General features: G+C 32.2%; 1 protein-coding gene across 3 annotated transcripts in view; it reads left to right on the top strand.

The window, feature by feature from the left end:
- LOC123677522 (juvenile hormone esterase-like) overlaps positions 1-13,779 on the top strand; it is a 57,502-nt gene that overhangs the window by 8,640 nt on the left and 35,083 nt on the right. Inside the window, exons 1-4 of one of the 3 annotated variants that reach the window (XM_045614091.1) lie at positions 3,779-3,835; positions 8,002-8,237; positions 8,294-8,437; positions 9,986-10,139. In XM_045614091.1, the coding sequence (XP_045470047.1) occupies positions 8,028-8,237; positions 8,294-8,437; positions 9,986-10,139 (508 nt within the window). In that variant the 5' untranslated portion in view covers positions 3,779-3,835; positions 8,002-8,027. Of the gene's footprint in view, positions 1-3,778; positions 3,836-7,228; positions 7,381-8,001; positions 8,238-8,293; positions 8,438-9,985; positions 10,140-13,779 lie in introns of those variants that run through there. The other 2 variants (XM_045614090.1, XM_045614092.1) reach the window with 2 other exon arrangements.

The raw sequence follows: 13,779 nt of genomic DNA, 5'->3' as shown, positions 1-13,779 counted from the left end.
GAAAATGACTTTGAGTGGAGTCTCAGATGAATTTTACATCAATGAGCACCTGACAGTATCAAACAAAATTTTGTACAAACAAGTGCGGCTCGCCGCTAAAGAGAAGCAGTATAAATATGTTTGGGTTAAGAATGGAACCATTTTTTGCAGGAAATCTGATTCATCAAATATAAAGGTCATAAGGGATGTCAAATCTCTGGAGGGGATGTAATCACCGTAAATATGATCCATTTTTTCGTTTTTTTTTTTTTTTATGGAGAAGTTGTTGATTTATGGACAGAACGTTAACGGTTTACGCTCAAAGACAGAACAGTTCAAGTTAAATACTCTGAATATTGGCGCTGATATTTTTCTTATTACCGAAACGAATCTTTTTAATGGTGTCGCAGATGCGGAAGTATTCGATTTATCTGAATTTAAAGTTTTTCGTAGAGACCGAGAGAGTGCTGGTTGTGCGGAGGGTAAAAAATCGGGTGGCGGTGTGATGATTGGCGTTAGGAGTGTCTTCAGTGTTCGACGTCGAGAGGATTTTCAGAGTGAGGCTGAGGATGTGTGGGTTACTATTTATGGTAATGGTGGTCGCTCAAAAATTCATATCTGTTGTGTCTACCTGCCCCCAAGAAATAATAAGGCAAGAGAAAGTTTCACTACTAAACTACATCAAATTATCGATTCAATTTCGGTCGAACCAATTGTTATTTTCGGAGATTTCAATTTTCCTTCGTTGGAATGGTCGATCAGTGAGGGTGAAAACTTTTTAGTTCCTGTAAATGTTGACAAAGATAATAATACTTTGATTGATTTACTTACCTTTGCAGAATTTAGTCAATTCAATTTTGTTAAAAATGGGGATGGAAGAATATTAGATTTAGTTTTCTGTTCTAAGATTGAATTGAAAGACTTGAATGAGAGTGATAGTTGTTTGGTGGATCCTGATTATTATCACCCCCCCGTAGAATTTTACATTAAAAACTCCATAAGTAGAAACCTTCGAGAATCTATTAGAGGTTTTCATAATTTTAAAAAGGGTGATTACGATGATCTTAATAAATTTTATGATGGGCATAACTGGGTGAATTTTTTCAATAATCAATCTATCGATGAAGATGTATCTCTATTTTACGAAATATTAGAAAAAGGAGTAAATTTGCATGTTCCTAAAGTGAGAATAAAGAATAGGAAATTTCCGTTCTATTTTTCCACTGATACAGTAAAACTAATAAAGCTGAAGAATTGTTTGCATAAAAAATGGAGGATGTATGGATTGATGTACTATTTTGAAAAATTTAGAATAATGAGAAGAAAAACTAAGAACTATATTTTTAGAGACTACCAGAACTATATTAAGGATTGTCAGAATGATATAAAGGTTGATCCAAAAAATTTTTGGAAATATGTAAGAAATTGTAAAGATGAAGGAGGTGTACCAGACAGAATGCATTATGGTGACAGGTCTGCCGAGAGTGGTGAATATATCTGTGATTTATTTGCTTCATTTTTCAGGAGTGTGTATAAACCATACTCTCAGAAATGTAACCATCATAATGATATTAGTAGTAATAATCTATTAAATTCAGTAGAATTCACCCCACAAATGGTTTTGAATAAGATAAATTCTCTGGATGCTAATAAAGGAGCGGGCTTTGATGGATATCCTTCATACTTTTTGAAAAACTGCGGTTCTAGTTTGTGTTATCCATTGTCGATCATTTTTAATAAATCGGTGCATTCTGGTACATTTCCTGATTCTTGGAAGACTTCTCTTCTTGTTCCTATCTATAAGAACTCTGGTAGTAAAGGGGATGTTGAGAATTATCGTGGGGTTAGCAAATTGTCGGTCTTTGCAAAATTATTTGAGAGTCTTGTTTTGGATGTAATGTTTCACTCTCTTAAATCATCGATGCTGGAGAATCAGCATGGCTTCTTCACGGGTCGTGGTATTGAAACTAATTTAATGGTTTACACTGACTTTATCTCGCGAGCTTTGGATAACCAGTTTCAGGTGGATTCGCTGTACACCGATTTCAGTAAGGCTTTCGATAGAGTTGATCACAATTTACTTTTGTCTAAGCTTGCTGGGGTCGGTGTGCATGGGGATCTCCTTAGATGGTTCTCTTCCTATATTTATAAACGAACGCAGCTAGTTAGTGTCAGAGGTTTCAGGTCGGCCCCTTTTGTCGTTACATCTGGGGTACCTTAGGGATCTCATTTGGGACCCATTCTATTTTTAATATTCCTTAACGATATAGGAAGCTGTTTTAGATTTGTACACTTCCTCCTTTACGCAGATGATTTGAAGATGTTCAAAGAGATAAGATCGGTTAGAGACTGTGTAGAGGTTCAGAAAGATCTTGATGCGTTCTCAGATTATTGTAGACGAAATGAATTAGATCTGAATGTAAATAAATGTTCATGCATGTCATTCTCTAGAAGCCGTACAAATATTGGGTTTCAGTATCGATTGGTTGGTTGTGAGGTGAAGAAGGTGGATCAGATTAGAGATTTGGGGGTGATTTTCGACTCAAAACTGTCATTCGGTGCTCACATCGATACTCTCATTGCTTCTGCCGGTAGGTCTTTGGGTTTCCTTTGTAGGATTTGTAGGGATTTTAACAACGAGTCAGCTATGAAAGCAATATATTTTTCTTTTATTCACAGCAGAATCAATTTTGCCAGTATTATATGGAATCCTTATTATACTGTGCATAAGCAAAGGTTAGAGAGATTGCAAAATAGATTTATTAGATTCTTACATTACAAAATGACTGGTATTTACATCACTACAGGTATAAACCAAATAAGATCTCATTATCATATTGAACTATTAGAGCACCGAAGGATAAAATCGGATCTGATTTTCCTCTTCAAGACCGTGAATAACTTTTATGATTCACCCGACTTGATTTCCATGATACTTTATCACGTTCCTACGAGAACATTTAGGAATAAAAAATTACTTGTTCACAGTAGATTCAATACGAATCTTGGCAGGAATTCCCTATCGTGAGAATGTGTAGTTTATTTAATCAATATTGTAATGAATTAGACCCATTTAATGTAAATTTGAAATCATTTAAGCGGAGTATCAGAGAAATTTTCTTTCAGTGATTATTTTATTATTTTATGTTATGTTGCCACATATGTACACCATAGGATGTTGTTAAAATAATTTTTGTGTATTATGTATTAGAGGATACTTTTCTGGGAGTATTCCTGTTTGTATCCCGAAACTGAATAAATAAATAAATAAATAAAATCTCCTGTCCATTGGAGAGAGCTATCGGTTCATCTTGGATTTTTCCACGCACTACGCTAATAGTACGACACTTGTCCAATCCGAATTTCATCCCCACGTCTTTCGAAAAATTTTCCACCAGTTTGACCATAATTTTCAAGTGGTCTTGTTGCCTGTTATAAGTTTAAGGTCATCCATGTATAGCAAATGATTGAGTGCAATAGTATTTCTATTTCCTTTGACATTGAAACCTTTTTCAGTAGCATTCAGTTGTTTAGAAAGGGGGTTCAGCGCCAAGCAGAACCATAAGGGACTCAATGAATCTCCTTAATATCACGTCATCATTATTCAAAATTCGACGCTCTATAGTAAAAAGACGACGTATTAATATTATTATAACTGGGGCCGTTTGGCTTGGAATATTGCGTCCAATTCGATATATTTCTCACATAGGTACTATATTTATTGAATTCGTCAGGAGATCATAGATTCATAGATACTAATAAATACTAATAAATCTAACAAACTCCGCTCATCCTCAGCCTGACCGAACAGTACTTAGTTTAGTTTATATTCGACTGTTCCCTTTTCCGGTTCAGAGTAAGTACCTGCAAATTTCTTGTGCTGATTCGCGATTCAAATCATAAAGAATAATAATGAGTTTCTACATATTCGACAGCAAATATTATACAATAGATGAAAATTATGGATGAATTATTTTAGTGCACAAAATTAACAATAATATTTTTTGGTGCAGAAATTCTACAAACTATTTTCAAATTCATATTTCTTTCTAATTGAATCTGAGTTTCGAAATGAACAGGACAAAGAATTTCGGTTGGTTATATTTACAGAACCTATTCGGATTCTGTTCTTTAAAGAAATCAACCGACATCTGAAACTCCAAAACTCTAAAATTCCAAAATTTATAGTCACTTCTTCCATTCGAGAAAGAGCATTGAATTTGACCACGGACTCGTCATCAGTAATCGGACTTACCATTCGAAAAAAAAATCATGATGAAATTATCTATATAGGTTATGATGAATACATCTTGGAAATTACGATTATCGATTATTTCATTTGATTATATATATAGTTACCCTTCAATATAAATATGTCAGGTTATTTTGTAAACAAATACATAAATCAATCACTACACCAATACGGGGATACAGAGTTTTTGCTGAGGTTTTAATCTGTTCTCTTGAATCATACGTTGACATTTCGTCTGCTAATATACTGAGATTTATCGAGAATTTTTCATTATTTAAAATCGACAATTTTTTGTATTGCTTTTTTCAAAAGAGTATACTGGCGTTTATGCAAGGAATTATATTTTGTAAAATACATTTATATAAATTATATAATTTTTGGCTAATTCTATATCACACTTACATATAACATAAACTGTTAACGATTATTCCTATGTTGTGTCGGCCACGAGACTCTTGCTATTTGGGGCAATCCCAGGTGTTTGATTGTTGGTACCTCATCACCTCAACCATTTTTGAATGTTGAAACAAAAGTTACCTATTTCAAAAGACTGGTCAAAATTCAAATAAGATGAAAAATTGTGTTTTTCTTATTGTTTTAGGTTCTTGAGTCCTCACTAAAATCAATTTCACTTATATTTTTATGTACTATCAACACATCTCAAAAAGTACCCACAAAAAAATCACAAAACTTACCTCAATATGGTAGGTACCTACCTACCGCTATTACAATTTTGAGCATCAGAAACTAGATGTATTGTGAAATGGTATATTAACAAATTATCTAGTATGGCCTTTATTGAGTTGGTTAGCTACAATTAACATAGGAAGAAAATATAAAATTCATATTCTGCTTATTCAATTCAATATTTGAATATTGAAATGAAATATGTCTCACTATGACGAAATTTTATTCACAAAATTTCATATTTTCATTTATTACGATTGGATAGTCTTGAACATGAAAAATGAGCAAATAGGTCTTCAATGCATCTCTGTGACTTGAGCATATTCTAATTTCTAATTGCAACAAAAATCACTCGAAATAATTATAATGTGTAAACCAATTCCTCAAAAATGTAATATGGAATGAGTATATTTCAATTTTCATAATGAGTAAATGATATCTTCGATTTACCAATATCGTATGTTCAAACAAAATGTAGCAGTATTCTTGAATCAATGAAATTATTCGTTCATTAAGAATATATCATTTACTAGTATGGAGTATTATATACATATTTCTATGAAGTAAATGTATTCGGTATTCTATTTAATCATTCCAAGTATACCAAATTTTTTACTTTACTTTTTCCGATTCAATATATACTTGGATCAAGTTTAATATTCAAGAATATAATGTTTTTTGATTTGAGAATAGATTATTTTCCGTTTGGAAAACTTATCATAATTCTGATCAGAAAATTTGGATATTGAAGTTTGAGACAATGATCGTTCTTCCTAAAATATTTTCAGTACTCTACAACTTCCGTTTATACTGGAAACAGCCTACTACTACAAATGGCATACCCAGTATATTATAACATCATTATATAGCTTTTTTGACGACAATTTCGGCAATATGCCATACTACTTTGCCTACAGAAACTTTTTTCGAAAAATATTTTTTCTTTTTCGATTCAGCAAATGCGAAGTATTAGATTTGGACCAAAAATGTGCAGGGTGTTCATAAGAAGATCATGAACTTGGACACCTCATATTCATCAAAACTCAAGATTTTTTGGGGGTTACTTGAGCAAACCCTATACCTAAAATGAATACTTCAAGAGTTATCGAAGAACTTTAAATGAGGAAAACCGCAATTCCTCACTGTGTGGAGTAGTCTATGACTTCCGGAAAACACAGAAAGTAACTAAAATTCGATGTTTGGATAACATAATTTTGCATTTCATTTTTCGTTGAGATTGTTGAGAAATCCATAAACCAATGCAATTTTCAATTACGAATAATTCATTACAATTCTTGAAATGTCAAATTAAGTTATGGAAACATCGAATTTTAGTTTCTTTCTTTATTTTTCGGGAGTCACAGAATACTCCACACAGTTATAAATTGCGGTTTTTCCTCATTTGAAATTCTTCCCCGATAACTATATAAGTATTCATTTTAGGTATAGGGATTGCTGAAGTAACCTCCACTATTTTTGTACGTAGAATCGACTAAGTAATAAAAATATAGGTTCTAACTTGAAAATCTTGAGTTTTGATGAATTTGAGTTGTTCATGATCTTCTTATGAACATTTTTGGTCCAAACCGCAAAAAGTCTTATAATACTACGTATTTTCAGAATTGAAAAAGAAAAAAAATTTTCGAAAAAAGCTTTTTCTGCCGAAATATTCAAAAAAATGTGAGTCCTCATCGCCATCATTTTTTTATAAAAATCCCATTAACTCATGAACCGTTGAGTGTTCACCCAAGGTATGGGATATTGCCGAAATTGTCATCAAAAAAGATATCTAATGATGCAATAATATACTGAGTGGGCAATTTGAAATGAGGAAGTAGTAGTCTGTTTCCGGTATAACCGGAAGTTGTAGGGATCTGGAAATATTCTAAGAAGAGAGATGATTCTCTCAAACCCCAATGTACAAATTTTCAGCTCAAAATTGTAATTAGTTATCCATAAACGTCTAATAGGCTATCCCGGAGAATCACCCTGTATATAAATACAGTTACCATTGTCGAAAACGATCATTCGGCATACAAATTTTAGTTTGAATTGATGGGTAGTTTTTCTTTCATTGGGAAAACAAAAATTTTACACTTCTAAACAGTGGAACCCTGATGTTAAAATTCAAAATAAAGAAATTCAAAAAGTTAGTTGAAATAGTTTTCATCATAATCATTTTCATCTTAGATAGTAGGTACACCCTTTTTCATATGAAAACAATAAAGATATACCTGAACGCTGCATATAGCGAATCGAACTCATTATATATGATAAAACGGTCCACACGTGGAGTTTTTAGGATTGCTAATTTGTTTTCGCATTCGGCTTTGAGTCAAAAGAAATTTTATGAACTCGTTTTTTCCCCCACTATAAATTTCAAGTAATATGCTGAAAATGTTCAGTTCATAGAAAGGTTTATTAGTAAACAGGTGTTTTTGTTGTCATTTGGAACTATTCGTGTAAGTTTATTGGATTGAATTATTTTCCCATTAAATGGAAATATCCAAAAACAATTATTTTTTATAGGATTCATATACAATATAATCTCCATTCATTATTTAAATGCTAAATATACAAGGTACCTTCAAAACAGAATTCTCACATTGAATTCAATTGAGGTCGTTTTATTTCAGCTTTCAACATAATTGAAATGTTCACAATTAATTTGGTTCGGACAAGTTTTCTCAAGGGAAATAATCTAATTATTTCCTACTACTCATTCCATCAATTTCAAACAGCAGCAACAGATTTTTTAACGCAATTGAAACACATAAATTTCATTCATTAAATATCGAATGCGAATTTGATAACGATTCATTCATATTCCTTGATCTGAGTTATATATATTTTTGAATAAATTCATGTGAAATTTATAAATTTCCATATGATTTTCCTGTACTATTTCATAGTAGTCTGAAAAACTCTATTACCAAATTTAATTTTGCGGTCTTCAGAAATAAGTGGTGGTATAGAGGCCTATTTCTGTTTGTCCATGAAATCTCAAAAAAGCAGGAATTTCCTCAGGTCTTCATACAAAATCTATATATTCATCATATTCATCAAAGAAAATGTTTTTTCAGATATTGTAAAGGGACTGTACCTCTCAATGGAATATTTCAAAAAATATTTTATACTTACGCTGCACTTGCTAATTTTTTCAAGTACAATATGCACGAATGACCATGATTCACCTGTAGTAAGGACGAAAGAAGGACTAATAAAGGGAACCTACTCATTTTCAAAGAATGGAAAAGTTTTCAATATTTTCAGAGGTATTCCTTATGCTAAACCACCTGTAGGCGATCTGAGATTTGGGGTAACTATCCATTCAAGTATATAATGGCAATAAGTTATGTTGTTTATGTCTTTTAGGCACCACAACCTATTGAGAACTGGAACGGTACCTTAGATGCAACGAAAAAAGCCCCAGTGTGCATTCAGAAAAACTATCTATTCGCAAATGCACAGGTGGAAGGTCAAGAGGACTGCCTTTATTTGAATGTTTTTGTGCCTAGAGTAAGTTTTTTGAGGGAAATAATCAATATATTATTATTCAATTTACTTTTTATTCCATTGAATTGATATTTTGAGCTGTAGTTTTTGGAATGGATAGCTTTATCATCGAATTAAAAAGACAAAGAAACTTAAAATTTAAAGGGTAGGTTCAGATCGTGAATATCGCAATTTAGTGCATACATGGGTAAAATTTGACCCTCGGTTTCCTAAAAATTGTTATTCGAAATTTTGTTTTACTGTATATTATAAAACCACCAATTCGATCGAAACAGCTTATTGCGAAATAATAATTGCAATATCCAAACAAAATTAATGTCGATCGCGTAAGTAGACCCAGAGAAAGTTCAAGAACAAAAATGAGCCAATCATTCCGTGACCGCGAAACCGACAGTATTGAGATTTGGAGTGTAAAAAAAATCAACAATTTCAAGGGTCATTCAAAATTTCATTTTGATAGCGCTATCAGAACCATGCAAAATTCAACAAAAATACAAAATAACACTTTCACTCTTCGTTCGAAATTTCGGGTTTATACGCCAATTGCGACTTTGGGAAACAGAACTTTCTATACAGATATTTGTGGTCTCCAAGTGAGCAATTAGTTTATGAATGAACAGCTCCTTACTTGGTATTGCTTTTGTCGTTGCATTGAAGAATATAGTAATTATTCCATTAGAAATGGTTTCGAACTAATCTATTCGGTTATTTATTGAACTATATAACCACTAATGTTTCATTTTATGTTTCATTGCCGTGACCGCGAAGTTGGCACCCACTTTTTCGAAAATGAAGAATTGTTTTTGCATTCGTTAGTAACTCGTTAGTAACTATTTGTAACACAAAAATTTTCGTTTGTACCTCAAGGATACTGGTAGAAAAATATCGCATTCCGCTGGGTTGCCAACTTCATGAGATCTTTAGATATTTTTGATTTTTTCGAAAAAAAGTTTGAATGTCCATCGTTAGTAAATGTTTGTAACACAAAAATTTTTGTTTATAACCGTACCCATATGCGAAGTTAGCATTCAATTTTTCTTACGTTTCTTTTGCTTCCGGTAGAATTTCGTTAGAAACTATATGTAACACAAACAATTTCGTTTGTAACCAAAACTATAATAGAAAAATAGCACCCCTAAACTGCGAAGTTTAATCTTTTTTTAATTTTTTCTTTTTTCGCATTTTTCTTTTACTTCCGACATTACTTCGTTAGTACCTATATGTAACACAAAAAATTTTGTTTGTAACCTAAACTATAACAGAAAAATAGCACCCCTAAACTCTGAAGTTAGCACCAACTTTTTCGAAAATGCAGAATTTTTTTCATGCGTTTATAATTCGTTAGTAACTATTTGTGACACAAAAATTCTCGTTTGTACCTCATGGATATTGATAGAAAAATATAAAATAACTTACGATTTTTTCGACTTTTTCAATATTTCTCAAAAGAAATGAAGTTCCATAGAATCCAACAGCTTTGAGGAACCCAGATTAATAGTTATTATCATATTCATGAAAGAAATACGAGAAATCAAATTAAATATTTCCTAGGATTTTGACAAGAGCAAACTTTTACCTGTTTTGGTAAATATCCACTGGGGTGGTTATTTCTCAGGAAAGGGTAATGAAGACTTTTTCGGACCAGAAAAAATTATGGACAAAGATGTTGTTTTGGTGACTTTCAACTACAGACTGGGAATTATGGGTAAGAATTTTTTTTCAATCACCGACATAAATGAGATTTTGGGAATAGATATTGAATAAGAACTCCAATCTCCCTACAAAATTTCAAGTTCTGATTGTGTCATCATAACCATAGGAATTTCCACAAAAATATCAAAATAAAAGTTGATATTTCTGTGCTACAGATGTGACCGAAGTTTTTCTCTCATATATAAAATACGCTTTTTCAAGTTCGGTGAAAAATTTCGTGTTGAGAGCGTCATCACAGCCATGAAAAATTCAAAAAGGAATGAAGAAAAAATATTATTCAGTGAAAACAGATCCAACCGACTCAAAATTTTGTGGGTAGATGTTAAATAGTTATTTATAATACAAGTGCAGAAGGCATTGATATTCTTCCACGAGTTCAAAATTCAAAAACGAGCCACGAAGTGGCGAGTTTTGGAATGAACGAGTGGTAGAATGAGCCTTCTGTACGAGTATTATACATTATTTTCTCTAATTCATTGCATTTTCATTGAAATTAATGAAATATTTCCATAAATATATTTTAGCGATTTTTGCATTGAAAAATGTTGGTTGGCAGAACTGAGTTCTTTAAAGCAAATTGATGAATTGACAGATAAAGCCGTGGCAGAAAGTTCGGAGTACCAACATAGAATAATAAAATATAACCATGAAAACTGTGCGTTTCTGATATATTCTCGCACGATTTTGTTCTACAAGATGTGGAAGAATGAACGGAATAACCACAGAATTAGAGAAAAGCAATTTTGAACTCGATGTAAAATTCAGTCACCAAAAACATAGAAAATTCGGATGAAATATAAAAAAAAAATAGGAAAGTGCTGACTCATGTCAGCACTTTCAATTTGAAAGACCCTGCAAAATAACGCACTGCAGTGAAGTCGGGAGCTTTCTAGCGTTCGTGATTTATGCGTCAGATGCGCCCTAGGAGACAGTTTCCTATATGCGGTTTCCGAGAGTGCACGGTGTATGAATTATGCCCTATAAAATATGTCTTTATTTCGATTTTTAGTTATAAGATTCCACGGTGGTGGAATCGTTTATTCCTGCGACAATTGCACACTCTGAATGTGGAATTGACGCATGAATGACGAAGGCTCAATGGTTCCTGCTTTCATGTCAGTGCTTCCCTCATTTTTCCGTAACAATATATAACAGATACATAACAAGATCCATAACAGATACGACTTAAATGAGTTTTATTTACACAGAAAAATAAAACTTTAAAAGTTAAATTAGTAGTACACCCCAAAATTCTGGAAATTATCATTTTTTATATGTATACAGTTTTAGCGAGACGTTCTCAAGTCAACTTTGTGTAGGTACACTCTTTCTCAAGGGATTACGGTGATTCGTCCATAGATCGGTGGTGGATTCTTCAGTTAGGCAACCCAGCGATCTCTGCCTAAGACACCCTCTCACACAGAGCCGTATCTAGGTACTATTGCGCCTGTGGCAATATAGTAGACAGCGCCCCCCATTTTCTAAGATTTTTTTTCATCGATAATATTTTCATATAGTACTTTTTTTCTCATAATTCAAGTCATATATTTTCTTTCAAGTTTTGAAATAATACACAATACACAAAAAATTCAGGGAGCGATTTCTCGTCAAAAAATAGAGTGGATCTTCCATATAAACTTTTTTATTTGAGCCTCCCCCTAAATATGGCATCTGAAAAGTAGTTTTTCATTTTTGAAAAGTTTATAATTGTTTTTTGTTGTCACAATTATTTGATATTGGTACTAATGAAAATTTCAATAAAAATATCGTTTCGACATGCAACCATTGGAAAAATTTGAGATCGAAAATAAATCCAACCTACACAAATCAGGCGTATTTTATCTGTTGATATTTCCTTTTCTCGAAAACCGTGAATTTTTGCAAAAAATTACAGGAGACCTTATTTGTTAAGAATGGGTCAGTCCATCCAAAATTAATTATTGCTTATTGTAAAGAATGAATAAAAAAAAGTTATTCCGAAAAAACTTTGAGGGGTGGCTTTTCTACCCTTTGGAATCATAGAGGAATACCACCAACAATTTTTTTGAGTTCCTTTTCGCCCTCTTATAATGTCAGCTTAATAACATTTTCATGAATGTTTTGGTTTTCAAGAAGAAAATTGAAAACTACTTTTCGGGCGACGCCACAGTGGGGCAAGATACCCAGAATGTTAGCAAAAAATCAGAAAACTGTTTTTAACTTAAGAAATGATTTATTTATTCATTAATAAGGTACAATGAAGCCCATTAAAAATAAAAGTGTAAAAAAACCACAGGTAGAGGTTCGATTTCCGACAGAAAAGAATTCGAGGCTACTAAAAATTAAGAATTTTAATGAATGATTTTCTCCAATGAAAAACAAAAAAAAACAACTTTGATACATATTTTAATTATTCAGAAATCAGAATCGGTATCATTATAAATTTTTTCTTCCTCCTCCTCTTCTTCTTCTGATGATGAATCAAATGGAGATGAAACTTTCAACAATTGCAAGCCCTTGGAATTTTTTATTGTTTCCTTTTTGTTTATTTTTCCTTTGCTTGTAATTACTGGATCGCTACTGATCAAAAATTAATTGAAAATATCTTCATTTCTTTTAGATCTACTACACTTTCTAGAATTATGTATATCTTCTGAAATACTTATTCCGTGCTTCCTGAGCTTCCTCACTCAACTATCCAATAGGTAGTAGTGCAGAAGATATGATCCTATAAAAGAAAGGAAATGACACTCATTAGTTTTTTGAACTATAGACTTTACTCAGTTCCTTCAATTGAAAACATATTTTAAATCATGGTATCGAGACCTTTCTTGAATTAAAATATTTTTCGGGCCACATTTTGGGCTGCTGAATAGTATTATTATTAATATTAGTATATAAGACTTTATTTTTATTCCAAAAAACATTCTCAACATACAAATGAATTGAATAAATAAATATAAACAAGTATGAACTCCGGGACAGGTTACGATGCATTATCATTATGTATCAAAACTACTTATGAAATTAATGTCCTTTTGAGTTAAAAGGCAACAAAAGGCAAACAAAGACAAGTATATTTCAAAGAGGACTCCTCAAGCTTTCGATTGAATATAAAATGAAAGCGGTATCTGGTGGAGCTCCATAACAAAGAATCCAAAATATATGCGTGACATGCAAAAATTTCAACACTTGTACATCTTATTTAAAAATGCCTCATTGACCTACTATATTTGAAAATATAATTACTTTGAAATAGTACAATTATCGTCACTCACCTGAGGTTGAAGCTTCCATATTTGGTTTTCAAGAATTATTACGAAATAATAACAAACTAACTATTCAAAAGTTGAGTACACAATGAACTAAACTTTACAGCTTATCAAAATATTTTGATACAGTCACAATAATAGCCAACTAACAAGTCACTGAAAAGTTCGGTGGGGGAAATAAAGGTATTATCTAATCCGTAGGATGGTTTACTACGTATTCTATACAAAAAAATCCTGGACACTGATTTTAATTTTTTGATTTTTTGCCAACTTTCTGGGTATCTTGCCCCACTCTGCGACGTCTTTAGTGAGCGGTAACTAAGCGAAAAGGGCCTCAGAAAAAAAAGAAGTTTATATGAAAGATCCCCCTTTTTTTTTAGA

Source organism: Harmonia axyridis, chromosome 4, assembly GCF_914767665.1.
Source record: "Harmonia axyridis chromosome 4, icHarAxyr1.1, whole genome shotgun sequence".
NCBI lineage: Eukaryota > Metazoa > Arthropoda > Insecta > Coleoptera > Coccinellidae > Harmonia > Harmonia axyridis.
This window is presented reverse-complemented; position numbering and strand designations above follow the sequence as displayed.